Source organism: Momordica charantia, unplaced genomic scaffold (genome assembly GCF_013281855.1).
Source record: "Momordica charantia cultivar OHB3-1 unplaced genomic scaffold, Mcharantia_2.0 BLBB01000116.1, whole genome shotgun sequence".
Lineage (NCBI taxonomy): Eukaryota > Viridiplantae > Streptophyta > Magnoliopsida > Cucurbitales > Cucurbitaceae > Momordica > Momordica charantia.
This window is the reverse complement of record NW_028275272.1, coordinates 29,206-56,984: the sequence shown is the minus strand read 5'-3', so window position 1 is coordinate 56,984 and position 27,779 is coordinate 29,206. Positions and strand designations below refer to the sequence as shown.

The following is a 27,779-nucleotide window of genomic DNA, read 5'->3' as shown; positions in this document are numbered from 1 at the left end:
TATTTTTAACCTACAGTTTTAATATGAATCATATTCATATTAATTTTATTTGAATCTCATTCAAATAATTTCTCTCATAATATATAGTTTCAATAGAATTATTAACTATATTATAATGTATCACTATACATATAATCCCTTGATTAATTTGAACATTTTAAATTTTCCAAAAACTTGATCCTCGTTTTACCTGCTATGAGCTAGCAAGGGGACCTAATGGACCTACAGATCAGAAGCTGGAACGATACGAGATTAATCGGTCAAACTCATTGATCGAGTTATCAACATTCGTTAACTACATGTCACTCCACTAAAGACTCACAGCTGTATTCTTCTCACTGCAGAATATTTCATGTCCACAGATATACAACCATTAATGACAAGTTAATCATTCACGAGTGTTCGTAACTAAAGCTGGGTCAAATTACCATTTTACCCCTGAGTTACATCTTACTCCTTAAATATCACTGCTCCTCTAATGAACAACCCAGTTATGGTCGAACCAATAATCGGAAGTCCCTCTCGGGCCAATGAGAAGGTGGGGCCCATTGTTCAAGTCCCGGAGTCAGCATTTAAGAGACACTCATTTACTCTCATAAGGTCGGGGAGGAGTGAATTCCATCTTGTGAAGTTATGTTCTCAGCTCTCCACTCGGTCTCGTCCCCAAAATAGTAGGAATATTGAGTCGGCGTTTCGGGCCACTCTCACCCATACATATCAAAAGACGAGCCCTCACAGGCAAGAGTCCATAACTCACTCAGGATTGAGAATGAGTTGTCTAGTCATCCTAAAAAATAACAATCTGTTAGTTAACGGTATTACATCTAAATATTGGGTATTTTGCGGTCCGGTCTTATACAAACTCATTGTATAGGATACCCTCACTCGCATGTCTCCACACGAACGACTTGGATCGAGTGGTCTGTAACATTTACAAAGTTGGTCGTATCCATAGTGTTGCCAGGATAAGGTACCCAGCCTTATCCATATAATATAGACCCTTTAGGTTATTCACGGGACATTATCCACTCGTATATCAGGGGTATATCAAATATATACCTCGTATATCAGGGGCATATGAAATACATACCTACTATATATACTGTCTCGGTTACATGATAATAACCTTGGATGTTTAGTTTATTGGGTTTTGGACAATGCAATGCTATGAATTTAACAACAAATTTATTGAATATACATTTGTTTTTACATAAATACAAACTACGAGTTTAGGGCAACACATCCAAGACATACAACGTCATCTTAGGAGGGCCAGTTATACACAACTTCCGGGTTGTCCCCTCCACCTATCACCAGGTGATGAAGTTCCCTATCCTTCACGGGATGGGATCAATTGTCAGACAACAACGAGTCTCCCGAGAATGTTATGCAATAGCTATGAAAGATCCCAGACAGGTGTGTGTGATCTGTACCGAGCCTCAGTTAGCCGTTCCCAAGACCTCAGTCGAAACTGGTAACACTGATTGGCCCGCTGACCCGCCGGTCGACCCTCATGACATGCGAACGGTAGAGTCGGTTCCAGTCTGGGTCCAGTTCTTCAGATCGTAGAGGAGGCACAAAAAAACACTTGCCTAGGAGAGAGAGAGAAACATCTCATCGGTAGAAGAACTACAATAGGTCACCATCTTGGGACCCGAGAATACTACCAACGTAGGGATAAAACTGCCCTAGGACAAGAAGAAATGGCTCACCCAGTTCCTTCGAAATAATGTCAACGTCTTCGCTTGGTCTCACAAAGACACGCCGAGAATAGGCCCCACCATCGTCGTTCATCGGCTGAATGTTGACCCCAAGGCCAAATCGGTCAGGCAAAAAAAAAAAGAGCCATGGATGTCACGCGAAACACCACCACAATTGAGGAAGTCAGCAAGCTACTCAAGGTCGACTTCATTCTAGAGGTTCAGTACCCGAATTGGCTGTCAAACGTAGTCTTAATCAAGAAGGCTAATGGGAAATGGTGGATGTGCGTCGATTTCACCAATTTGAACAAAGCCTACCCAAATGACAGTTTCCCCTTGTCCAGGATTGACCAGTTGGTGGACGCTACAGCTGGGCATGAGCTACTAACGTTCATAGACACATATTCGAAATATAAACCAAATCAAGATGCATTATGCAAAGCAGGAGCACACCTCATTCATCATCGAATATAGCCTCTATTGCTAAAAGGTTATGCCTTTCGGGTTGAAAAATGTAGGGTTACCTACCAAAGGATGGTAACCAAAATGTTTGCTTCCCAAATAGGGAGGAATATGAAGGTTTATGTAGATGACATGCTTGTTAAAAGCCGCACTGCAGAGCAGCACGAAAAGGACCTAGCGGAAGCCTTCCAGGTCATGAGGAGTAACGATATGAAGCTCAACCTAGCGAAGTGCGCCTTCGGGGTCACCTTGGGTAAGTTTCTTGGCCTCTTATCATTCACTAACGAGGGATTGAAGCAAACAACGAGAAGATCTGAGCCATCCTGGATATGAAATCCTCGACGAACTTGAAACGACTTCAGAGCCTCAACGGGAAGGTCACCACACTGAACTGATTCATCTCTAAGTCCACTGACAAGTGCTTGTCGTTCTTCAAGATTCTCAGAAAAGAAGGCAAGTTTGAATTGACAGATAAGTGCGAACAAGAACTGACAGACAAGTACGAATAGGATTTTACAAAAAAGAGGGAAGCAAGCAGTCCCTAGTTTATTACACCAGCAAGGTGATGGTGGGCGTCGAAACGCGCTACTCGACTATCCTTGGCTTGGTATTCCTTGTTGACTTGGTTGACTACTAACTATGAGTCATTGAGGATGTGGACTATGCGATTTAACAATGGAAAAAAGAAAAGTGAGCATTTTGCAGAGATGGTGCCAAGTACATTAAGTACTTCATTGGTCGAAACATTCCTTACAGATAGATTTAAATTGACATGATAGGTTGACGATCTTAAACCCTCTAAATCACAGATGTTAAACAAATTTAACTCTGCAAAATGGTTGATTGAAATAACGCTTCACAATAGAATCGCTCACTATGTGTAGCTTTCCCTAGTATCAATATCACCATAAACACAATGTATTACGATATGAGTAATGGAAGCTTCCACGTGCATATATAATCAAAATTTCTTCACAAAAACTTAGAATCATCTGACCTTTTTCAAAACCCAAACAAGATCTTCCAGAAATTTTCCCTTACAACCTACCGATCTGATATCTAGACCTTGAAAACCATGAAAAACAAAGAAAAGATCTTGAAAAATAAATGATTAAAATCACTTAATTACCAAGCTAATGAAATCACATAACCCATCTGGATTTTCAATAACCAACCTCATATTCATCCATTGTTCCCAGAAAAAGAAACACACACAATTAAACTACTGAAATCACAAAACTCATCTGGATTTTGAACACTCATCTCATAAATTGATCAGCAAATACAAATCCACCTTCACGAAACAAACTAAGAGAAGAAAAGAAAAAATTAGATAAACAAGCAAAAAAGAAGAACAGAGAAGAGAATCGCATAGCTTCATTAGATGGTCTTCAAAAACTCAAATTAAGAAATTTGGTTCCAACATCACAAAATGACGAGACCCCAAATGGAGAGTATTGTCGCCGCTCGTGAAGGGAGTCGTCGGCACCGGTGAAGAGCGTCATCGGTACTGATTGAGAGCGTCACCGCCGTTAGTGGAAGGATTGTGGGTTTGCCATTGGGTCGTGTTGTGCGTGAGGACTGAGAAATCTGAGGAGAGGGAGGGGGTGGGGCGGCACTAAAAGTAAAGAAGAGAAAGTGGGAAACCCTAGTGGTTGGTTAAAACAGAATCAAACCGAAAGTGTTCGATTCAGTTTCCTTCGGTTTCGATTCTCATTTTATTAAAACCAAACCAACTAAACCCGACCCGAACTGAATCGGTTCGGGTCGGTTCAAATTATTTCACCCCTAAGAGCGAGCATTGTTGGACGGTGCGCTGGGAGACAACGTTCTATCGGAGAAGAAGGAAGGAGGGAGGAGGAGAAAGGAGGAGGGTAGAAAATAAGGCAATGGGCATGTCAACTTTACCAATCAACCCAAATAATTTAAAATTAATATATTTTGACACGTGCCACGTAATCATGGTCCCTGCCACTTAAGCATTCTATCAGGTCAACTAATGGTCAAAGGAGCTCAAGGACCATTTAGAACTATTTCTCAAATTTCAGGAACCAAAAGTAAAAAGCAAAAAGGAGTAAAATCCACTGAGCCAAATAATACTTATGCAAAATATTTCAATTATAAACATTACAAATGAATGTTTTTCAATTTTTATCCATTTCTAATTTTCATAAATAAAAATACTAAACGTCATTCCAAGAGCATCTAACTCAGGTCCTCGATTATAAATGGTGAGTCTGATCCAAGTAAAATGATATATTCAATTTTAATCTTGTTTGAGATATCCAAACTGTAAAAACCCGCCCGTGAACTAATTCCAAGAAAATTTCATAAAAATTCGGGTGAGTTTGAAGAAAACTCGCCCAAGGTCTATAGCTTTCTCTAACGTGATAATGAATACAAAATGAAGGGTAGTTTAGTACCTTTACTCCCACTGACGTATCAGGAAAAACTGTTTTAGGTTAGAAAAAACAACTTTTGAGGGGTGCGTTATTTTGGATCATTTGGGTCAATTTTCCGTATATTTTCCCATATTATTTTAGCACATATTTGTGAATATTTTATCTTTTAACAATTACATTTGCGGCTACCATTCCCTGCTGTCACAAGTTCTCAAACCATAAAAGCAAGCCACGTAGGCCCACTCTCCCACGTGAGTATCCCACAGATGTCACGTGGCCAAATCAAAAGCAGCCTCATGATGAAACTCAGGGGACACCTCAGATCACGACAGCCAATAAAAAATGCCCGTTCGGGTGACGTGGAAGATTCGGTCGGATTTCAAAACATGGTAGAAAAGAAAACCGTTGCAATTTCGCTCCACACATTTTTCCCACTGCCTTATCTTTCTTTCCCTCCAAACAAGACGGGCGAACACGAAATCGATACACCGAAACCCTAATTTCTCCTCGCTTTTTCCTTCTCACATGGCTACCAAATTGACACTCTCGTTGCCATCCTCGAGTTCACTCACTGTTCCGATTCAGAAACCGGCAGTTTCTCTGTTTTCCTCTCCGGCGAGGTCCCATTTGGTTCGGGTTTCTAGCCGGCGGCTGTTTCTTCGCCGGCGGGTGCTTCTCCTCCCTCCCCGGGCTACTACGGACCAACCAGGTCAGGTTCACTTAACTGAAGCATTATATCGTTGAGATTAGTCTGTTAAGTGTTTGCGGGCAGAGATAGAATATGATTAGTTTAACACAGTTAACTTGAACTAATGTTTATACGGTTCTTTTCTTTCATATTTATCGGAACAGATGAGTTAAAAAGCAGCGTTCATTTCTTGATGTGAGAAAATGTAAGTGTAATGAGAAGTCAGTGGGAGAAAAGTGTGTATGTAGAGCGAGATTAGTGAAGAGAAGTGTATAGTGGGAGAAGTGAGTGAGAGAAAATGTATGTAAAGTGCCATTAAGGAAAGAAAGTGTGTCCAAGAGATTGAGAACTAAGTGTTTAAGCCAAAAGAAACTTGAGAAATCATTTATCAATTGCAAACATTTAAGTTAGAAGTATTTTTAACATTTTAAAAGTACTTATGCCATATAAGATCTCTCAAACATGGCCTAACACATTAAGAAATATTTTATGGGAAAATTATAATGGGTGGCGCAACAATTTAAAAGTACTTCTGCCATATAAGATCTCTCAAACATGGCCTAACACATTAAGAAATATTTTATGGGTAGCAAAGCTGGTTGGGTCATATTTGCAAATTTTTAACCCCACGATGGCCATCTACCTTAGGAATTAGTAATTCCTATGTGTTTCCGGGCACCAAATATTGTAGGGTCAGGCGGTTGTCTCGTGAGATTAGTTGAGGTGCGTAAGCTGGCCCAGACACTCACGGATATTAAAAAAAATTTATATTTGCAAACTTTTTGAAAAAAAATTACAAATATATCTTTTTTCTTGTAGATCCTAATATACCATTTTTGTATAATCATGAAAGTATATCATTGATACAACCCATATAAATATTAAATCAACCAATACAAAATATATCATATCGCTGATGTACCATTTATGTGATAAAGTGTATCATTAAGCTACCAATTTAAATTACAACACTTATATATGAGTTCGTACATTTATGCCATTTTTTTATGCGACAAATTTGCTATTATTTAGGCCCACTTTGCTATTATTTGGGCGAAATCATAAGAAAAGCTATTTCATAATATACTTAGAAAATCTAATTTCATAATATTAATGAAATGGTTTCTTCTAAAAGGAAAGAGAGAGAGAGAAAATATTTTGAAAAACTATTTTATTTTCTTATGATTTCTCCTTAGAATCAAAATTATCCAGTAGTTTTCAGAACCTATTATTCTATGAAATGTTTAGAAAGTGCAAGTCTATAATATATGTTTATAGAGAAGAAAGCACGAGGAACATTATCAGATAGTTAGCATATGAGATTTAAACATTAATTTACCTGCAGATCCTGATGAAAGTAATCCTGTGGAATGGGCATTTACTAGATATCTAATTGTAAATTTTAATGGACGGTTTGGTTTGGCAAATATAAATATTATCGGGAACTTTTTTGGCTTTCTTCCCATCTCCTCTGCTTCTAGTTTGCCTCTAGAGAGACTTCATAATAGGCCTTGATTTCAAAAGGAAAATGCAATGTGTTGACTCCATTATTTTTCTTTCAGGTCAGGTTGAGGGTGATGATGTTGTTGATAGTAAGATCCTTCAATATTGTAGCATAGACAAGAAGGAAAAGAAGTCAGTTGGTGAACTTGAACAAGACTTTCTCCAAGCTTTACAGGTACATTGTATCTGAATTTTCAGTATTGTTTTCTTAATCTCTTTTTGTCGATGTGTTCTTTTAATCTATGCAAGATTTGGTATTTCTAGAGGCATTAACATCAGGACTTGAAGTTGTGTTCCAAAATTAATCCAGTTTAAATTCAATGGACTTCTAATGTTACTATGCCTGTAGCACATTGAGTGTACTTTTGGCCCATATGATTGATCGGAAAGAACATCAAAAGCACTTAAAAGTAATGAACCAAGCATAAAATGATTTTTCAGTAAAAATAAGTGCCCGTAGTTAAATTACTTATTCTAGAAGCAATACTAAACACACCCTAAAATAGTTTATCTTCACTTTCTGCAGGCATTCTATTACGAGGGTAAAGCTATTATGTCAAATGAGGAATTTGATAATCTCAAGGAAGAATTAATGTGGGAAGGCAGCAGTGTTGTAATGCTAAGTACTTACTGATCACAATCAAATCTCTGCGTATATACCTAACTATATTTAAGATTGGTCACTTACTTTTTATAATTTTGTATGGTTAAATTTGTGATACAGGTTCTGACGAGCAAAAGTTTCTGGAAGCTTCAATGGCGTATGTATCTGGAAATCCAATTCTGACGGATAAAGAATTTGACGAATTGAAGCAGAGACTTAAGGTCTATTTGAATTAGTTACAGTTTTAATTTTTAAACTTTGCTTGGCTATCGGTTTGCACTTTTATCTCTATTGACGCCTACATGGTTCTTAAGTTTTAATCTTTAATTGAAAAAAAATCATATGGCCATATGACCCCTTCCTTCCCTTGAGGATTTCCAGAGAGCGGGATCTTTTTGTTGTCTTGGATTAATATAGTTTCTACGGGAATAGTATGTTTTTACCTAAAAAAAATAAGAAGGGGTTGAAAGTAAGCTAGTCCTTATCTCCTTTTCTTCTTGCTTTGGTGATTGATATAGGAACAAAGGGGAATATGTTTGAAGGCTTTTCAATGAGTAGGAATCCTGTTCAGTTTATCACATTTTTATATTCGTTGATGACAATAATTTGTTTGTGCATTTAAGGAGGAAATAATTTCCAATACGTTCAAAATCTGGAGGTGGCCACTTAATGAATTGAAAGGATGTTTCTCCCCTGAGAGTTTGGAGACTAGGTCTCACTAACATCAAGAAGAAAAACTGGTATCTTCTTTCCAAAGGGATATGGAAATTTCCTAGAGAACCTTCATCTTCAGGCATGAAAATTTTGACTGGAGCTTTTCCTCTTATGTTAGGGGTAGTTTCAGCAGTCTCTGGAAGGAAAACTAGAAAACTCCTTCGCTTTGATGCTTTACTTCATCTTCAGGCACTGAATCATTGGTAGTAAACATAGGTGCATTAAAATAGGGGCCTTCTGCATCGCATTGGCAAAAATAGGTGCCTCATCTCTAATATCCTAGAACCACTTTAAATTGCATATATTAAGGTGTTAATAAAAAACATAGTGTTAGCGCCCGTCCAAAAACTGTCAAATATTTGAACTTAAAAAAGGACTTAGAGGGAATTAGTTCAAACTATGGTGGCCACCTATCTAGGATTTAATATCCTACGAGTTTCCTTATCAACCAAATGTAGTAGGGTCAGACGGTTGGCCCGTGAATAGTCGAGGTGTGCACAAGCTGACCCGGACATACGGATATAAAAAAAAAAAGTACCTCTAACTAGACATTGTGCTGATTTTTTATTGAGCAGTTAGTTCAGGAACATAAAAAATGAACTATTTTTTGCTTGCAAGGTTGACTTAGTTTAAGCAAGCAAATAACAGTTACCGCCTTTCTAGTAAAGAGTAGCTCAAAAATATTAAATTAAGTTACTACATGTAAGTTTGGTCAGTAATCAATGTCTCTTATGTGATATAATTGAAATTATTATGCTTTCAGACGGAAGGAAGTGAAATTGTGGTTGAGGGCCCTCGTTGCAGCCTCCGAAGCAGAAAGGTATGTATAATTGTGTATATAGTTTCAAGCTGTTTTATAATTAGGGTAAGTTTTGGATGACTTAATGTTGGAAAATTAGCGAATTGTAAGCATTTGTTTTGTTGGATACTTGGTCTAAAGTCACTTTGAATTTTTTTGGGAACTTTAAAAACATTTAATGCTTCTAAACCTTCTTAAAAAGCACTTGATTAATGCTTCTTTCAACACCACCCCTCCTCCCCTAACTTCCTTTTTAATTTAGCAATTATATACTAAAAATGCATATGCATGTATATATGGGGCATTGCACTCCATCCCTTTTCTCTTTCAGAAAAAGCTCTTTATTTTAGTTTTCAGTTGCTGCAAGCCTGCAAGCAATTTAGGCTGCTTGAGGAGGGAACAGTGAGAAATGTCATAATATTTATGCGTTGATCCTTTTCTTGGTTGTAGAAACCAAAAAGACATGATTCACTGATCATTCACATGAAGTTCCGTTTGAAGATTCCGGGAATTATGCCTTTTGTTTTCTTCCTATCATCTAACTGGCTTACTAAACAGTCTTCACTAACAAACAATTCAAAAGAAAAATACAAAATCCACATATCATTAAATGTTAAATCCTTTATCTCACTTGAACATAAAATGGCTTCTGATTATTATTGTATATACATCTTTGATTATGAAGTACCTGCATTGATTATTGTGCTTGTCGATCAGATCGAAACATACCTCCCTTAAGGATGATGCCCATCTTTACACTTTTCTTGTGCGCATGAGACTTCAATGACCAGAATGGCTTGTATGAACTTGTATTAATTACCTTTCTTACAGGTTTATAGTGACCTCTCTGTGGACTACTTTAAGATGCTTCTCTTGAATGTTCCAGCCACTGTAGTTGCACTAGGACTGTAAGTGTCAAACTAACCATTTGAATTTATGTGATAATATCTGATTTGGACAACCTTGAGAGGCAACTGTGATAATGTTTTTGTTTTTTGTTTTCTGTTTTTAAAAAGTATAAAAGTTATTTTCAAAAATAGAAAATTAAAAATAAATTTATTATCAAAAGGGCCTAAAATGTTGAAATTATGCCAAGGTTTGTCCTGGTATTGCAATTCTGTCGTGCTTGGCCCCTCTTTGTTTGCATATTCATGTTCAATACCTAAGACGCTCATTCTCCTATGAATCCTTTTAGGTTCTTCTTCCTGGATGATATCACTGGATTTGAAATTACATACTTACTGGAGGTAAATATTTATCTTTTTTCTCAATGGGCACATCCTTATCCTAATACTTTAACAATGATCGCTTCGAGCTTTCTCGACTTTCTTGATCAATTCTAATGCAAGAGAAGCTCTTTAGCTAGAGAGTAAGCTAGCAGAGATCTTCAATCCAAACTTTGCAGTATTTGTGTATTACATAGAAAATAATGATTCGAAAATCTCTCTGATAATCTTATGGCTTCTTACTTTATGCTCTTTTAACTCGGGATTTGTTCATACTGAGTTGAATGCAGCTCCCAGAACCATTCAGTTTCATCTTCACTTGGTTTGCTGCTGTGCCACTCCTAGTTTGGTTAGCTCTTACCCTTACAAATGCAGTTGTTAGAGACTCTTTGATCTTGAAGGTAGAGTTCCATCATTTTTGCCAACTTATACCTTGAATGCCCTTGAAATGGCATATGTAGCAATCTTTGACCGAACAAAATCTTTTTTAGGGCCCTTGTCCTAACTGTGGAACTGAGAATGTCTCGTTCTTTGGTACCATACTATCGGTTTCAAGCGGTGGCAACACAAACAAACTCAAGTGCTCAAAGTAAGCATGAAGTTCATAAAATTGCAACCATGAACAACATCTTCTACTTATATAAGCTTCTTTTCTTCAATTACTGGATGGTTAAAAACTATATCTTTTCCTCAGCTGTGCAACTGAGCTGGTTTACGACTCGAAAACTCGCTTGATCACATTACCAGAAGGAAGCAGTGCCTAAATGAGGGGTACGCTTTGCATTCACTAGAGAAAATAACATGCATCTACTCTATGTTATCATTCTCCAAGTTCTGTCATTTTGTCCCATTCTCGGACTGGTTATCATTTCAGAACTCTGTCCTTTTTCTCAACACTGCATCTTATTCAAATCCTAAAGACTTCTCATGCTACTTACTGTTTTTATTATCTGCTGACAAATCCAGGACCTGTAAGGTGTAACTCCAAGAGAATCAAGACCAAGAGATCATCATATGGCAGTTTCAAGAATTCTCTATGGTTGGATACGAAGATATTTAAGACCAAGTCACGTAGAGAGAGAATTTTTCAGCTGTTGTACAATATTGTATCTTGATGTACAAATTTGTGAATACTCATCATGTATATTCTATACCTAGAGAAGGGAGTGATTGATGAAGTTTCAGAATGCCATCCATCCAATAAGACATAATTCATGTATGTAAATTGACACCCTAGTTGAAAAGTTCAAAACTAAAGCTAAATCTGCAGTTTAAAATAAAGACAAAAATAAAGTTTCTATTATACAAAGATCTAGAAATACATAGATGGGGAAATATAAGAGAAGGTTATTAAATAATGGGACTCAAACTAGAACCAGACGACTGAATAAAAATTCACCATATCAATACAATCTGTTCTTCTACCTTCACAAGACATTTGAATATAGAAAATCAAGAATTCAGTGCACATTCGACGCTAAATCCAGTCTTCTAAGGCAGCAAGCATAAAAATGTCATACTCGGATTAAATCGCAGCATTGTTACTTCCGAACAATTGAGGTTTCTACAGAATTGCCACGTCCAAATAATCTCCAATCTACAATTTTCAAATTTAAAACAATGCATAAAAAATCTCAGTTTTCCTCACAGTCACAAACTTTCAAAAAAACTCAATTCATGAATTCAAGTTTTACCTGGAAGTCCAGTTCACCCAATGCCTTGCTATCATCTAATCTCCTCCCATTTCCATAAGAATGTGTCATTCCAACCTTAATTAAATGATAACAACTTGAACTTATTAATATATCACCAATTCTTGTAGTTAAATGAGAAGGTAAAATTTAAAGTCCATTGCAGGTGATATTTTTGCTATCATTCACTCACCTGTTTCAAGACGAACCGACCGCGCTTATCGGGATAAACAAAAGCAAAAGAAAGTTTTGCATTTCTTCTTCTTGCCTCCGGAGCAACCTCCTTAACCTAAAATTAGATGGGCATTTATCATATACAAAACATCAACAGAAAAATACTGGAAACACACTACGAAGAAATAGATGAGTCATGAGTGTAGGTTTTCAGCATACTAGATCGGTCAGTTCCCGGAGTGTTGCATCTTTCCATGTGTAAATCTGAACCTCATCTTTGGGTTCCTTGCCTCTAATTGCAAAATCCTCATCAGAGTGGTGACCTCCAACCTGCAACAAATGTAAATGAGGCAATTTTTCTTTTTCTTAATTGGCAAACCAAGCTCTCGTTGAGAAAAATAAAATAACACAAAATAGGATACAAAAAGACAGCCTAATGAACAAGCCTAACAAGATTTCAAATCCCATAATGGCCTCTAGGATTGTAGATATTTCCTTGGCAACCAAATGGAGTAGGGTCAGGAGGTTGTCCGAAGTGAGTCAACATAATGGCCTGGATACTCACGAATATGAAAAGGAAAAAAAAAATGAACAAGCCAAATATACCCAAACAACTATAGCTCCAATCCATAATAATAATACTTAAGATAATTCACAAAAATCATTTGAGATCTATTCCTTCAAGCTCATGTTGTATAATCCTGTCAGTGTCCGCAGTAAGATGAAAATACATGAATCCCAAATTCTAATATCAAAATAAAGTTTTTTTTTTTTTTTCAAGAACAATTCCCAAGTGTACCAATCAGAAGAAAAGGAAAAATGTGAAAAAAATCTTCAACACGATCTTCACACAACAATAGAAACGGAATCAAGGTTAAACACTACCGTATTGAGTAAAGACAACGTAGAACAAGTGCACAATCGCTAATTAACTCAGAAGTATCATAAAAGCTAGCAGAGGACAACAATGTCGAACAGTTACTTAGAACAGGAAGTCAGAACTCGCGACATTTTCTTCCACCATTGATGCACATTAAAAATTTTCTCAAATTTCAAAACAGCAAAGGAAAAAAATCAGTTAAGAATGATTTCTCACAACAAACTCAAACGTACCTTAGTAAAAACCCGAAGCAACAAAGGGCAGGTCTTGAATTCCCCGCAGAGGACGCCAAAATTCGAAGAGAAAAGTCAGTTGAATGAACGGACAAAGGTTTCAGTAAGAGAGAAAAAAACACGAGAGGAGGAAGGCAAAGCCCTAAGAAAGAAAAAAAAAAAAAAAAACCTTTTCGCGGTCGACGGGTTCGAAACGAGGGCGAGGAGGCGGCGGCGGAGCTTTGGGCTGAGACGGCGGAGGGAGAGGCCGGGCGGAAGGTCTACCTTGCGGCGGAGCAGTTGCAGCTCCGCTCATCTTCTCATCTCTGCTTCTCTTGTCCATGGTGGGAGTGTACGGCGTTACAGAGCTTCTGTTTTGATTTTTCCAATTTTGGTTTAACCATTTTCTTCGCATCGATTTGGGCTTATCCGAAATGGGCTGGGCCAAGAGCTCGATAAGCTAAGCCCGTACGTTTTTAAGCCCATTTTCAAACCTAAGTTGAAATACTGATAAGATTTCGATGTGAATGACTGTTGTTTAAAAGATTATAAAAACCAACAAATTCGTAAATTTTTTTTTTGAGAAATATTCGTAAAAATTATTTAAATTAACTATTTCACACTTTTTAAATAAATTTAAAACTTCCTATAAATATTATATTCTATTAAATTTTTTTACAATATAATAAAAATTTCTATTATTTTTTTTTTGTTGACGTTGAACTTATGAAAATATAGAAATATTGATTAAATTTATTTTCTTTACCGATATTTTATTCAAAATGTAAAGTTAAATAAAAAGATATCATTTTGATGTGAATGACTATTTTTAAAAGATTATAAAAAGCAATAAATTAGTAAAAATTATTTAAATTAACTATTCACTTTTTAAATAAATTTAAAACTTCCTATTAATATTATATTCTATTAATTTTTCTCTTTATAATATAATAAAAATTTCTATTAATCTTTTTTGCTTAGGTTGAATTATGGAAATATGGAAGTATTGATTAAATTTATTATCCTTGTCATAGATATTTTATTCAAAATGTAAAGGTAACTAAATAGCTCTCATAGAACTAAAATATAATTGATATTAACCACAACCATTTTAGTTAATCAATTATTGATTTTTTTAATGTTAAAATATCGAACCTAAGCTCTCGATTTATGCTTATGGTGGCCATCACTAATTTAACTAAAATTCATTATAATTTTAAATAGTTGGAAAAATGGTGAAAGTGAGTATAACTCAACAGTAATTAATATATACCACAAAATATTTGGCATATATCTCCAAGCAATAATTGTGAGTTCGAATTCCCATTCTGTACTAAAAAAAATTTTCAATGATTTTAGTTTTATAAAAAAATCATTTTGAGCTCAGCTTGAACCAGAACTATTTCTCATACAAAAATTGTGAGTTCGAAATTTTTACCTTGTATGTTTTTGTATTATAAAAAAGTTCAATGGTTTAATCGTAATTATTGAACTAAAAAATATAAAATAAAATTTTACAAAAAGAATTTAAAATTCCCATTTTCATAGTTAGAACAGAATTGTCAATTTGCAGAGTATTTTCACGAGAATGAAGCAATCGAAGGACCCATTTGAAGCGGCGTTTGAGGAGCAGGAGGAATCGCCGCCCGAACTCCCCCTCTGCCGCCGACGTTGTCGAAATCCAGACCAATGTAGCCGCTTCCGATGCTCTTGATTCTCACGACGGCGACGATGATCCAAAAGCCGCCACCGCAGCCGCCGCCGCCGTCGCCACACATTCCGGTATCCCTTCTGCACCCACCACTTCTATGTTTGTTTCTTCTTCCTCCAATGTCTCTGCCGCCCCTAAAACCAAAGACGACGACGAGGAAGAAGAGGAGGAGAATGTGGAAGTTGAGCTCGCCAAATTCCCCTCCAGCGGTGACCCCGATAAAATGGCGAAGATGCAGTATGTTCTCTCTCCACTCTCTCAATATTCGGGACTAATTTCTGTTTTTAATTGATCATTCTGTTCCAAGTTGCGCTAGTTTAGATTCAATTACCTCTGCCGGTTTCTCTTGTCTGTGATTACGATAATTTTTAGGTTTGACTACAAATTCTGAGCATTGTTCGTGTCTGTAAGAGGGTTTTGTTTTTGTTACTTCATCAAATGTTAGAAAAAGGTTGAAAGCCAAACGCATGTCAAGGTAAATCCTATCGGGGAATGTTAAAACGGCCTTCCAATTTGCCAAAAGATCATTAAGATTGTAATTTGTAGAGGGGGTAACATGTACACCAAGAGAGAGCCATGATAAAAATAGAATCTATGAATCTATTTATTTATTTTTTTATAAGAAACTTAAAGATTGTATTCCATATCAAAAGGAGCCCAACAAAAGAGGCAAGAGAACAACCTAGAGGTGGAGGGTCAAGAAGACCCTCCCCAAGGGGTCTAAACAATCAAGGAATTCCAACTTTGTAGGATCAACAAAAAAATCTATAAATTTATCAAAAGATATGGATGTGTTGTTGAAGATTCAATTGTTTCGTTCAAGACATAGCAACGAAAAGAGAGCTCTATTGGTTTGCAGCCAAAGACGCTTCTTTTTTCTCTCTCTTGAACTGGTGGTCAATCAACATTTTGTTGTTTGGAAAGCCACTATCCAGTTTAAGGCATTTTGAATTATGGACCAATATCTGTTTGAAAAGGGGCACTGTGACTGAAAGATGGCCTTGTGCTTGCCACCTTATAGTATCGGTTGATGGAATATTGACATCAAGCACGGAGCACTCCAATAGATCAATTTGGTAAGCAGATATTTTCATTTTAGAAATTTTAATGCAATAGACTGCGTCGTAAGCAATTCTTCTTGCAAATTGGAGGGATAGATTACAAGTAGCTACTAGGTCACCTTATTCTTAGGAAGAGCCAGCACTGGTTAGGTGTTTTATCAGCTCTCCAATGATGTTTAATATGTTTGCTGTGGTCCTTTGGTCAGGAAATCATCTAGTTGATTGACATGAATAGAGTGTGAATTAGTTCGTTATTTAGTTTCTCCTATGAAATCTTGATAATTTGTAGAATTCACAAATTCCCAATGCCCTTGCCCAAAATTTTACTTTTGAACCTGACCTGCTATTGCATGTTTCTTCCTGCTCTTCCAAATTAAAGGATGTTTCCTTCAAGAATATGCAATAGCCAAATGTTGATTTTCTTAATCAGGAGATCCAATATATATAAAAGGCTTCTTAGATAAGCTTATTTCTCTTCTCAACTGGATGCTATTTATTTGGTCCCACAAACTATGATGATCAGGACAATGTACTTAAGATGATAGATTGACTTATATGTGAAGGTGGTTGTATGATAGACATGATGAAATTGCTTGACTATTTTGGTGATTACATGCTGAGAAAATAAATAAGGGATAGGGACGGACACTCAAGTTTAACCTGGATAACCAATCTTTAGATAAAAACCATGCTCGGCAATGAATTTATACAAACTCTAAGGCTTACTCAGCCACTGCTACCCTTTGTATTGTGCTGAAGAAGTTTTGAGGTCGGTTTGTTTCTCGTTGAATCATGACATACAATGAACTCCTTTTACTTGTGTGAAAAACTGCAACTTACACTTGTTAGCAATGGTACACAATGTGGCCTAGTAATCAATGATCCTTCAAAACCAACGTTTCTTCTTTGATTTGAAATCCTGATAGAGAAAATTTATATCGAGTTTTTATGGCCAGTTATCCAGTAAAGACCTAATTCTGAACAAAAGCATCAAAGGGAGACTACTACTCGTTTTCTACCTAAAAGTCATGGTTTTTTATCTCATTGTTTGATATTTAGGTCATCTTTTTCTGCACTAGTTGTACATTATTTATCTGGTGGTATGTAAATTTGAGCTTGGAACTAAGTTTTTATCCATAATAATTGGGATTGGATAATTAAATCTGTTAAGCTTTTACTGATTTTTTGTTTCTTCGCAGTCTCTCTTGTAATTTCATAAATCTCAGCTCTTATTAAAAAAATAATACACCATGTGGATTTCATCCTTTATTATGTATGTCCTGTTTTTGAGTATGAAAAATGGATATATTTTGTTTGTCTTCTCTCCAGAAAGTTGATTGAAAATGACCCTTTTTTTATAAAAACTTGATATCATTTTTGTTACTCAGGATGCTTGTTTTGGTTTCTTTAAGAGTGAACTTCAAATGCAACATTTTGAAATTTTTCACTTCAGATTCAGAAAGAATCTTGTTGTAACTTTTTTCTCAACACTTTGACAGAGCCATTCTCTCACAATTTACAGAAGAACAGATGAGTCGGTATGAGTCCTTTCGGAGAGCTGGATTTCAGAAAGCTAATATGAAAAGGGTACACATCTGAATATTTTCCTATAATCTAATATGCTAGGACGACGACAGGAGGTTGGGTTGGGGTTGGGGATGCATTCCCGTCCTCGACCTTGGAGAATCAGTATCAGGGACGAAAAATCCTCACCGAGGGATTGAGGTTTTGTGCAGGAAAAAATCCCCATCCAAGGCAGTTTTGATGGATGGCTTAGCTATTGGGTTTCTATCTGAGATGCTAGTCTTTATGAACATGGACTCGGCTCATCCTGTTTCCATTCTGTTCTAAATTGCAGCTATTAGCAAGCATCTCAGGGACACAGAAAATTTCTGTACCAATGACAATTGTAGTGTCCGGGATAGCGAAGATGTTTGTTGGTGAGCTCGTAGAAACAGGTACGCATAAGCTCGTGTGAAGCATACTTTCGGTTATTTTAATGGCAATGTGAAGCATAGACAGAAGAATCTGCATATTCCAAAATCGACATCGACTAATTTCGACGCATTTTCTTTTTCAGCAAGAGTTGTTATGACAGAGCGGAATGATACCGGACCTATCAGGCCATGCCATCTCAGAGAAGCATATAGAAGACTAAAGCTTGAAGGTAAGATTCCAAGGAAATCAGTGCCTAGGCTCTTTCGCTAATCAGTCTGTTCAATTTATAATCATTGCATTAGGAGTTTTTGGAAGGAAATTTCAACATTGTTACATCAAGCTTAGGCAAACCATCTCATATATAGTTATATACTACTAAAGTTCCTTCCAACATCTTTTTTTCCCTTACAAATTGGCTTCTGATTTTAACCACATACACAAACTGTTGAAAGGGTGGAAAACTTGAAGCATGGATTGGGAAGTGCTACCAGAACTTGTAAATTTAAATAAACTAAAGATTTTCATAAATGTTTAAGAATATAATAATCTCCGATTTACCTTTTCCTTTTGATATGGACTTTGAGATGCAGGAATATTCCACTTGAAAGATGAAAGTGTTGGCACATATCACGTAATCGATCGATTAAGAAACCCTTTTTTTATAAGAAACATAGAGAATGCATTCATATCAAAAGAGCCCAAAAGAGCGAAACCGACCTAAAGGCGGAGGGTAGAGAGAACCCTCTCCAAGGTAACTAAACAATCGCATTCTTCTAATATTGTGTAAAATCAAAAAAAGAATTAGTTTTCAAAATCCTTCTTGTGGATTGTAGCCCACCAAGAAGTTGTATGTTTTGTATTCACACAAAAATAATCTAAAGGGGTTGATTGGGGCTGATTTGTCTTTAAAAAGTCTACTGTTTCTCTCTTTCCAAAGGTGTCAAAGGAGAGACCTCGTTGCACGGTTCTATAAGATTGAAACTTTTCCTTTGAGCGCTGCACCACCAAAACCTTCCGCTATGAAGTCATCTTCCAAAACCTTCTGTCATGAACTTATCTATATGTTTAGGAAGACAGGAGGAAAAATCCATAAGCAAAGTCACATAGTTCCAAGTTTGAGTGGCAAACTGGATATCTGAATTTCTTCGTATTCTCTCAACTGTGTTTGTGCTCCTATAAAAGAGAGTCCATAGAGAAAATTTCACCTTTTTTGGAACCTTAAAATTCCAAATCATAGAAACCGACTTCGCTGTGAAAAAACCCTTCCACCATAAACAATCCCTGCTTTGGCATTAGTGAATGTTGTCGATCTATCAATCTCCCTATCAAAAAGACTATGAAATCAACCCAATAAAACTAACAATAGATTGATAAAATATCTCAAAGGCAAGAAATTTTTTTTTGTTTGAGATCTGAATTAGTCCACAAGCAAGTATCCTAAAAATGCAAACTATAAAAAGATGGTAAAATACATTAGCTCTTAGCTTAATGCAAACTTGTAAAATACATTAGCTCTTAGCTAAACTAAAAGCTCAAGGATTGATTTTCATTGCCTCTTTGATCTCAAATGATAATTCAAGGCTTTATAAAGTCATATATCAACCGTTAGAATAATTTTAAAAATAAATGAAAAGATTTGTAACTTATAAAGAGGCTCCAAAATGAAAATATTTTCAAACTAGTAATGGTAGATTTTAAATAGGTAAAAACATTAAAATAAAAAATTAATGATATTAAGATTAACTACAATATAGTCCGAATTTAATAATAGCAATAGTGAAGAACAAAATCAAGACATATTACCCTATATTTCATAAAATATATTTACTTCTTACCAATTGTTTGAGATCAAACTGACAAATGCTTGCAAGATGCACACAATGATCAACGATTGCTAAACAATGTCGCTCTACAACATTAAAGCCAAATATTAAAAAGTTTTAGTATTCTACCACTAAATCTAAAAACCACAATGAACTAAAGAGAGAAGAACGTGTATAGAAGAACGATAAAACAAATTAGTATGAAAATGAGTGGAAAGAGCGTCACTTTTATAGTTGTAGGAAGCAAAAAAAGTTACAAAAACGTTTGAGATTCCAACACTTTTCATATTCCACGATTGAACTTAGACAAAAATTTTTCATATTAATCTTTCATATTCCATTCATTTATTTAATCCACCTTGTGGTGTATTTAAATTTTGTTTCCCTATTTTTTTTTCAATATTCATAATTTATTTACGATAAATCTTAGGATATTTTTAATATTTCAATTTAAAGATACAAATATTCTCATATTTTACATTTTAATAATATATTTAGTGAACTTTGATATATATAATTTTTATTTGCTAATTATTAATTTTTTTATTAATTTTTTTCTCATTATTGTAAAATAATATTTCAAAGATAAACTATTATATAATAAAATAATATTTAAATTTTTGTTCTCCTGAACAAAATTTTCAATATTCATAATTTGTTTAGGTTAAATTAGTATAAATATTCTAATATTTTCCATCTTAATAATATATTTTATCAATTTTGATCTATATAATTTTTATTTGATAATTATTAATTTAATTTTTTAATTATTGTAAAATAATATTTCAAAGATAAATTATTGCAACATGGATAATATTTAATTTTTATCAAACAATTTAAACTAATAAATAATAAAAGACAATTAAATTTAGAATCTCATTGGGTTAGAAAATAATATTTTAAATTTATCATATTAATTATAAAGATCGTTGTTCTCAACTCTTTCCTCATCAAAACTTGAGCCTTCTTTTCTCCTTTCGACGTATTTTCTCTTTTAGACAATGTAACATTCAATTTTTAGTTTTTTTTTCAATGCAAAGTTAATAATTGTAAGCTTAAAAGATGACATACTGTTTTTCTTTCTTTCTTCTTCTTTTGTCATTCTCTTTTTCAATGACTCAAATAAGAAATCAAAATAACGTTCTCTTTCATTTGGAACAAAAAAAGATGAAATTCCATGAATATGTGTTTTTTTTACAAAACAAAAAAAAAATTAGGTAATCGAAGAATATGTGTTAAGTTGTTTATTCTTGCTTGGTGTATTTTACTTATGGAAAATTTTCAAGTAATCGACACTTCTAAATTTATTTCGTTATTTAATATCACTTTTTTTAAGATTAAAAAAAAAAAGCCAACTGTGGGATCGGCCTCGCTTAAGGTGGATACATGGGAAAACGACTTTCACGTTCGGTTTAGAGAGCACTTTTTTCGTTGAGAATTCATCGTGACTAGCTGCCATAAAGAGCTGAAGAGACTCGAATTAGTTTAAAGACTCGGGACCTTAGCAAGGGGATATTGCACGGAAAGTCTGATTAGATCTTATCATTTAACTTTTCATAGGTTTCATTTTCAACATCATTAAGCACCAATGGTATCATTTTCAACGTCATTAAGCACCCATTGTAAGAAAAAAAATATTAAAATCTAGTTAAGGAGCAATCACCTTATCGTTCTATTTTTTTCTCCCGTAGCTAGAAGAGCTATAAGTTAAACCATCATTCATATCAAACCTAATTTTTTCATTTGATTTTAGTTTTTTAATAAAATCAAACTTCATTATAAATGATACAATTATGAGTTATAAAAAAAGATTGTCCTCCTTTGGCATCAATGAATGACCCAAGGAGGAAATCAGTTTCCGAGATAAAATAATAAAACAAAATGCAAGTATGGTTTACAACTCTTTGCATTGCAACATTAGCTTCTATTCGAATATGGGTAAATAGAACCAAAACCAATTTCATAGCCAGATGGAAAATGTTGTAAATCAAGATTCTATCACAAAATATATAAATAAAAATCTCTCTCGACGTCATAGAACGAGATAGTGACAGTGAGTAAGACTCAACTATGATGTTCGAAGACTTACTTAAAGACATCCAAATTGACAAGAAATTTACTTAAGAACTAGCGAATAACACTAAAAATTAACTATAAAATTATCCCAATCAAATTGTGGTATGATATAAGTTTATATTCTCTGGCCATCTACTATCTTCCGATGTGTGATGAACCAATACTCTCTTGTTTATTTACTTCGAGAAATGAGAAAATAAAAGTTGTTCAAATAAAAATAAATAAATAAATAAAATTGGTTGAAAACTCTATAACAAACATTTTAAGGGCAAATGGACCATCGAAAATGGGCTTTGGGAGCTGAAAATAGATGCATGTCGATTGCTCTCGGTGTTCTCACTAATTCAATGTAATGGCCGGTAGTTTTCTCTATGTTTGTTAAAGTTTTAATTTATTCACTTAGAATATTGCATCACTTTTGGATAATATACTATACAAATATGAGTGTGTATAATTTCTTTTTTCTAATTGGTTGGAAGTATGAGTTTATTTTACCTTGAGTCAATATGTGAGAGAAAATTCATCTTTTAGTCGATGATATATGACTTAATTTTCGACTAAATTTGTTAAATTATACTCGAGATGACAATAAATTTATGTAATATGTATGGGCCAGTGGATTTTAAAGTTTGAATAAAATTTTGGATAAAATTTATTTTTCATCTAATAATAATAATAATAAGAACGGATAGCTGTCGGCCTAGTCCCATAGCTGCTGGCCCGTCGTTCCGTCAAAGACCTCCATTTTCAGGCTTTCAGAAGAGTAAGTTTTTGAGTGATTTAGTCATCTCCCTAGTCCCTAAGTTCACACACTGATTTAAAAAAAAATTGATTTCGGCGAAAAACCAACCGACCGAACGGATAAATTTGGTTGGTCGATTATATCTTATTTAATCGATTGGGATTTCGGCCTAAAAACCGACCCGACCGGTGAACACCCTAAATTATATATTTTAGCGCTGTTGTGTGGATGTAATATTAGATTATTATTATGTGTAATTCTTCCTATATAGATGTATTTGTTTATTTGTCAACTTTTACCATCAAATATAATTTCTTATTCAAGTAATATGTTTGATTTAGACAATATTCGAATATAATCAAAATGCACCCCAGTAAATATAAAGAGACGAGTTGAGGAATTTAAAAGTTGAATGAGTTGGATACGTGCAGGGCGCGGGCGCGGTGGTGGTGGTGGTGGATTTAGGAGCAGGGGTGACGGAGGAAGGGGCGCTAGAGGCAGAGGTATGCAAAGCCGTGGTGGTGGTCGAGGAGGTGGAAGAGGTCGCCGTGGAGGAAGAGGCGGTGGTATGAAAGGTGGAAGCAAAGTCGTGATTGAACCCCACAGACATGAAGGTATTTTCATAGCCAAGGGCAAAGAAGACGCTCTTGTCACTAATAATATGGTCTCTGGTGAATCTGTCTACAACGAGAAGAGGATATCCATACAGGTGATTCGCTTCTAACAGTAATCTCACCTTGTAATGCTTGCGCTTGGATGTTTGTTAGCTCTTATACTGAATTTTTTGAAATTTAGAGAAACCATTCTATACAAAAGATTGACTACGTGAGTGCTTGATTATTACTCATGAGAAATTCTAGTTGGAACTGATATCTCCAAATAGTTTTGTGTGGTTCTAGCACAATAGTTAGGGAGTGTATATGAAAGTACTCAGCTTTATACGTTGGCTGTGTTTGTAAGCTTATAAGCTAAATGTTTTATATATACTGTCCTTCCAGAATGAAGATGGAACTAAAGTTGAATACAGAGTTTGGAACCCATTCAGGTCAAAGTTGGCAGCTGCAGTTCTTGGTGGTGTTGATGACATATGGATTGTTAGTGCTTTTCACCAAAAATTTTGATTTTATCTACTTCAATTTTTCAGTTTGTTATTTTCTTTGTTTCTTTATTTTTAATTTGCTAACATGTGTATTGTAGAAACCTGGTGCTCGAGTGTTGTATCTTGGCGCTGCTTCAGGAACAACAGTATCTCATGTATCAGATCTTGTGGGGCCTGTAAGTAGTTATTTATAGAGTATATGTAGTAGTCTTTCATTGAAGTAAAAAATGCTTAACCACTGTCGTTCTGATTTGCAGACTGGTATAGTGTATGCTGTGGAATTCTCTCATAGAAGTGGTAGAGATTTGGTGAACATGGCAAAGAAGCGCACAAATGTTATACCCATCATTGAAGATGCTAGACACCCTGCCAAGTATCGAATGTTGGTTGGCATGGTGGATGTGGTCTTTTCAGATGTTGCTCAGCCAGATCAGGTTCACACTTTGTTTTTTACTAGTCTTATTATTATTGTATGTTAACGTCATCACCTTTGTTGAGATTGATGGCACACTTCTTCGACTTGTGTGATTAATAGAATCCTACCATTGATTTTTGTATCTTATTGATTAATCTTTTTAAGTGGTGCAGTACATTTCAAACTATAGTTTTCATTTGTACAGTCTTGTTGGATTTAATGCCTACTTATCTCTCCATGTTTCTAGCTTAAAGCCTTTTTTATCCTCAAATTATTTAGCATATGATGAATTGCTCGGATTCCCCTTCAAGACTTCTTGAATGATGCAAGTTTCGAGTTTCTGATGCTTCACAAAGACTTACTTTGTCTTAGTTTTTTCATAATTGCTATCTAGCAGACTGTTTATTTTCATACTTTTTCTCCTTGAACCATATAGCATATGACGAATTTCTCGAATTTTCCTTCTTGTATGATGCAAGTCCTGACTTTCAGATCCTTCAAAAAGACTTGATTTTTACTGTTTCTTTTCATACATTTTCTCCTTGAACTATTTGGCATATGATGAATTTCTCAGATTCCATTCAAGACTTCTTGAATGGTGTAAGTCCTGAGTTTCAGATGCTTCAAAAAGACTTGCTTTTGAATTGTCGTCATTGTTTCTTAATAAATGCTTATCAATTCTGGTGATACTATCCGGATTCTTCTTTTCAAAATTTTCCTGGGTCTGTTTTCCTTTCTCCCATGTTAACATCCTATTCCATCTCAAGTAGATTGTATAAAATCAATCCAAGCCTTATTATTTTTGTCTAGGTACCCCTTACCCTGTGCTTAAAGTTCATAAGTTGCATTTCTTCATTTTTTATATTCATGAAATACTCTATGTAAACAATTGCTTTTTTTAGAACTTTGGATCAAACCATCTTGTTCTCTCAAAGCATTAGTACTAATCAACTGATTCTATATTTTTTATTCCAATACGTGAAATAATTCCACTATCACCTTTACATTCCATATTTACACTGCCCACATTTTCCATCACACCTCTTTTTGTGTATAGTAGAAGATTTTCATCTTTTATTAGCACTGGAAATTAGAAGTCTTTTTCTGTTTAGCTGTATTTTTTTTGAGTTGGATGATTATTCTAATTGCCAACCATTTCTGGATCATTCAATATGTGGGGTCTTTGTGTAAAAATCTCTCTAATTGTTCTCCTATTAAAAGAACCCTTAATTTGAAATTCAGCATATGCTTTATTCATTGTGACCAATGATCTGTTCTGGAATCTGGATCTTATAATACAGAAAGTTAAATTTTGGAGGTTTAGAATTTTTCTGTAGTCGATTATAGAGCTCAACTTCAAGCAAGAAGATGAAATTATAAAAGAAAGCATCGGCTATCTTATTTAGTTCTGGGTTATGTGCGGGATAATGAGATTGTGTCAGAAATTTAATAATCTGAAGGTCTCTCACCAATTTCAATTAAGATAATTTTATCACTTATTAATTTGATTTGATGTCGTGCAGGTAAATTCTCACGTTTTTCATTTTAGGCTCTTCCTATTTGCTAAGCATGTGATGAATTACTCGGATTCCCCTTCAAGACTTCTTGAATGATGCATAACCCGAGTTTCTGATGCGTCAAGAATATCACATTTTGATAAAACCTTTCATTTGCTACCAATTTTGCTGGCTTGGCTTATTTTTTGAAATCATGAACTTCTCGGTCTTTCATCTTCTAAAGTTGACCACTTTTGACTTGTTCAATGCAGGCTAGAATTTTGGCACTTAATGCATCATATTTTCTCAAGGCGGGTGGCCATTTTGTTATATCAATCAAAGTGAGTTCAAGATTTGCATTTTGTTAAAGACAATAGACAGTATAATCCATGAATATAAGATAATATGGTATTGAACCTTTTTCAGGCCAACTGCATCGACTCGACCGTTCCAGCAGAGGCAGTGTTTGCAAGTGAGGTGAATAAGCTAAAGGCAGATCAATTCAAACCCACTGAGCAAGTAACTCTTGAACCATTTGAGCGAGATCATGCTTGTGTTGTTGGTATCTATCGGGCGCCGAAGAAACAGAAGCCCGCTGCATAGACTATCCAATGAACTAGGATCTTGATTATGTGAACAGTTTATTGATTGCTACTGCTAGCTTGTAGGCGGGATCATTTTAAAGGGGAGACTATGTTTTTGATATCTTTGGTGATTAATGGAGGACATAAATATGTTGTTTTTTTTTTCACTACTTTGTTTTGTCTCTTTTGAAGTATAAGAATTGATAAATGGTAGAGAGATATATGTTTAGTTTTCTTTCTTATTTGACAGAAGAAATGAATGTGCACTTGCTATGTCTTTTTATAAACCTTATTACAAATCAAACTGTAATTCAGTGAACCAACTTTTATATGCAAAGTTGGAACTGGTTTCTGATTTCAATTGTTTTTTAGAAAGTAACCAAGCATAGAAATTTCTTTCTTTAGGAATAAATAGAAAATTCGGTTAAAGAAAATATGTATTGAAGATTTGTCGTTTAGATTTTTTGATGTAGAACTAACTGTTTGATAAAAAGCAGCACTGGAGATGTTTTGAAATAAGAAATACTGAAAATAGTACAAATGAATTATCATAAAAATATATACGAGGAACTCAATTTTATTTTCAAGTTTTCTCACTTTCACAATTTTTTTTCTTTTTTTTTTTAATTTTTGAGTTCCACTAATTTGGGAGTTGAAGTACACTGATAATAAACATATAAAATTGATCAAATTGTTCACTGATTTAATGAGTGAATATTAAATATATAATTGTTTTATAAAAAATGTTTATATATTTTTGGAGATATAAAACTCCAGAGACCAAAGGAGAAGATTATATCTTAAAAAAGGGAAACGAAAATGGGTCGAACACCTTGTTTCAGAAAAGGGAAAAAGAACAAAAAAATAATAATTGTCAGAAGTGGGATTTGAACCCACGCCCTCTCATGAAGACCAGAACTTGAGTCTGGCGCCTTAGACCACTCGGCTATCCTGAAGTGGGGATGTTTTGAAATAAGAAATACTGAAAATAGTACAAATGAATTATCATAAAAATATATACGAGGAACTCAATTTTATTTTCAAGTTTTCTCACTTTCACAATTTTTTTTCTTTTTTTTTTTAATTTTTGAGTTCCACTAATTTGGGAGTTGAAGTACACTGATAATAAACATATAAAATTTATAAAATTGTTCACTGATTTAATGAGTAAATATTAGCTAAAGTGACCTCTACGCTTCGTCCCCGGTGCGTAGGACCGATCCCCATGTGCTAGAGGGAAGACCGGAAAGTTTGTAAAATGTTTATATATTTTGAGATTTAATGAGTAAACAAGGTACAACACCTTGTTTAAAAAAAAACAAAAAATTGTCAGAAGTGGGATTTGAACCCACGCCTTCTCCCGAAGACCAGAACTTGAGTCTGGCGCCTTAGACCACTCGGCCATCCTGACATTTGTTTTAAAGAAACTTGACAATTAAATAAATTACATATAAATAGTCCCTTAATTTAAACTATCGTTAATGTCATTAACGGAAAGCAAAACCCAACTAAAGTGCCATTACAATTCCAAGCTGCAACTGCCGCAAATTTCACAGTACCATAAACTTATTCGTATGAGTGAGAATTGGGTCAAATTTTTATGGCACAATTCCACTGGTTTTTTCGGATAAGGGAGAGGGTTTATTTGGCTGGCTTTAGTCGTGGCTAATTCAACGAGGAGGAAGAACTTGGTTTGTGCTTGATTGAACATCAAAAATAAATATTCAATTTATCGTTGTCACGTCACCATTCCACTAACGGAAGTTTAACTCCATGGAC

At 34.9% G+C, this 27,779-nt stretch overlaps 4 protein-coding genes and 5 non-coding genes across 9 annotated transcripts; 6 read left to right on the top strand and 3 right to left on the bottom strand.

Annotated features, from left to right (window-relative positions):
- Window positions 1–4,979: 4,979 nt before the first annotated feature.
- On the top strand, window positions 4,980–11,285 carry LOC111020382 (PGR5-like protein 1A, chloroplastic). The gene is made up of 11 exons (XM_088118368.1): window positions 4,980–5,278; window positions 6,820–6,930; window positions 7,282–7,378; window positions 7,480–7,580; window positions 8,837–8,893; window positions 9,704–9,780; window positions 10,068–10,119; window positions 10,389–10,499; window positions 10,590–10,687; window positions 10,793–10,869; window positions 11,065–11,285. The coding sequence occupies exons 1-10, from the start codon at window positions 5,090–5,092 to the stop codon at window positions 10,860–10,862; spliced, it is 963 nt and encodes a 320-aa protein (XP_087974494.1). The 5' UTR covers window positions 4,980–5,089; the 3' UTR covers window positions 10,863–10,869; window positions 11,065–11,285.
- Window positions 11,286–11,375: 90 nt separating this feature from the next.
- Window positions 11,376–13,430, bottom strand: LOC111020386 (histone deacetylase complex subunit SAP18). The gene is made up of 6 exons (XM_022297038.2): window positions 13,246–13,430; window positions 13,077–13,109; window positions 12,183–12,293; window positions 11,983–12,078; window positions 11,793–11,867; window positions 11,376–11,695 (listed from the first exon to the last, which is right to left on the bottom strand). The coding sequence occupies exons 1-6, from the start codon at window positions 13,396–13,398 to the stop codon at window positions 11,663–11,665; spliced, it is 501 nt and encodes a 166-aa protein (XP_022152730.1). The 5' UTR covers window positions 13,399–13,430; the 3' UTR covers window positions 11,376–11,662.
- Window positions 13,431–14,628: 1,198 nt separating this feature from the next.
- Window positions 14,629–18,156, top strand: LOC111020384 (transcription initiation factor TFIID subunit 11). Its single transcript, XM_022297036.2, is given in 5 exon segments — window positions 14,629–14,706; window positions 14,708–15,003; window positions 17,327–17,414; window positions 17,686–17,785; window positions 17,908–18,156. Coding segments are annotated over 5 exon segments (675 nt in total). The 5' UTR covers window positions 14,629–14,643; the 3' UTR covers window positions 18,036–18,156.
- Window positions 18,157–22,941: 4,785 nt separating this feature from the next.
- LOC111020385 (rRNA 2'-O-methyltransferase fibrillarin 1) lies at window positions 22,942–26,242 on the top strand. The gene is made up of 6 exons (XM_088118369.1): window positions 22,942–23,115; window positions 23,405–23,500; window positions 23,604–23,681; window positions 23,763–23,939; window positions 25,689–25,757; window positions 25,843–26,242. Exons 1-6 carry the CDS (start codon window positions 22,975–22,977, stop codon window positions 26,017–26,019), a joined length of 738 nt encoding a protein of 245 aa, XP_087974495.1. The 5' UTR covers window positions 22,942–22,974; the 3' UTR covers window positions 26,020–26,242.
- On the top strand, window positions 24,197–24,268 carry LOC148207668 (small nucleolar RNA snoR60). Its single transcript, XR_015787732.1, has one exon. It is a non-coding gene; the product is annotated as a small nucleolar RNA snoR60 (small nucleolar RNA).
- Window positions 24,473–24,543, top strand: LOC148207667 (small nucleolar RNA snoR60). Its single transcript, XR_015787734.1, has one exon. It is a non-coding gene; the product is annotated as a small nucleolar RNA snoR60 (small nucleolar RNA).
- Window positions 25,486–25,557, top strand: LOC148207666 (small nucleolar RNA snoR60). The gene has a single exon (XR_015787733.1). It is a non-coding gene; the product is annotated as a small nucleolar RNA snoR60 (small nucleolar RNA).
- A 630-nt stretch (window positions 26,243–26,872) lies between the features above and the next one.
- Window positions 26,873–26,956, bottom strand: TRNAL-CAA (transfer RNA leucine (anticodon CAA)). The gene has a single exon. It is a non-coding gene; the product is annotated as a tRNA-Leu (tRNA).
- A 371-nt stretch (window positions 26,957–27,327) lies between these two features.
- TRNAL-CAA (transfer RNA leucine (anticodon CAA)) lies at window positions 27,328–27,411 on the bottom strand. The gene has a single exon. It is a non-coding gene; the product is annotated as a tRNA-Leu (tRNA).
- Window positions 27,412–27,779: the final 368 nt, after the last annotated feature.

Coding starts and splice junctions, on each gene's coding strand:
- LOC111020382 (XM_088118368.1), top strand. CDS start 5,090: ATGGCTACCAAATTGACACTCTCGTTGCCATCCTCGAGTTCACTCACT. Junction 6,931..7,281: donor ACTTTCTCCAAGCTTTACAG/GTACATTGTATC, acceptor CACTTTCTGCAG/GCATTCTATTACGAGGGTAA. Junction 8,894..9,703: donor GCAGCCTCCGAAGCAGAAAG/GTATGTATAATT, acceptor CCTTTCTTACAG/GTTTATAGTGACCTCTCTGT.
- LOC111020385 (XM_088118369.1), top strand. CDS start 22,975: ATGAAAGGTGGAAGCAAAGTCGTGATTGAACCCCACAGACATGAAGGT. Junction 23,501..23,603: donor GTGTTGATGACATATGGATT/GTTAGTGCTTTT, acceptor TGTGTATTGTAG/AAACCTGGTGCTCGAGTGTT. Junction 25,758..25,842: donor ATTTTGTTATATCAATCAAA/GTGAGTTCAAGA, acceptor AACCTTTTTCAG/GCCAACTGCATCGACTCGAC.
- LOC111020386 (XM_022297038.2), bottom strand. CDS start 13,398: ATGGACAAGAGAAGCAGAGATGAGAAGATGAGCGGAGCTGCAACTGCT. Junction 13,110..13,245: donor AACCCGTCGACCGCGAAAAG/GTTTTTTTTTTT, acceptor GGGGAATTCAAG/ACCTGCCCTTTGTTGCTTCG. Junction 12,294..13,076: donor TGCTTCGGGTTTTTACTAAG/GTACGTTTGAGT, acceptor CATTTGTTGCAG/GTTGGAGGTCACCACTCTGA.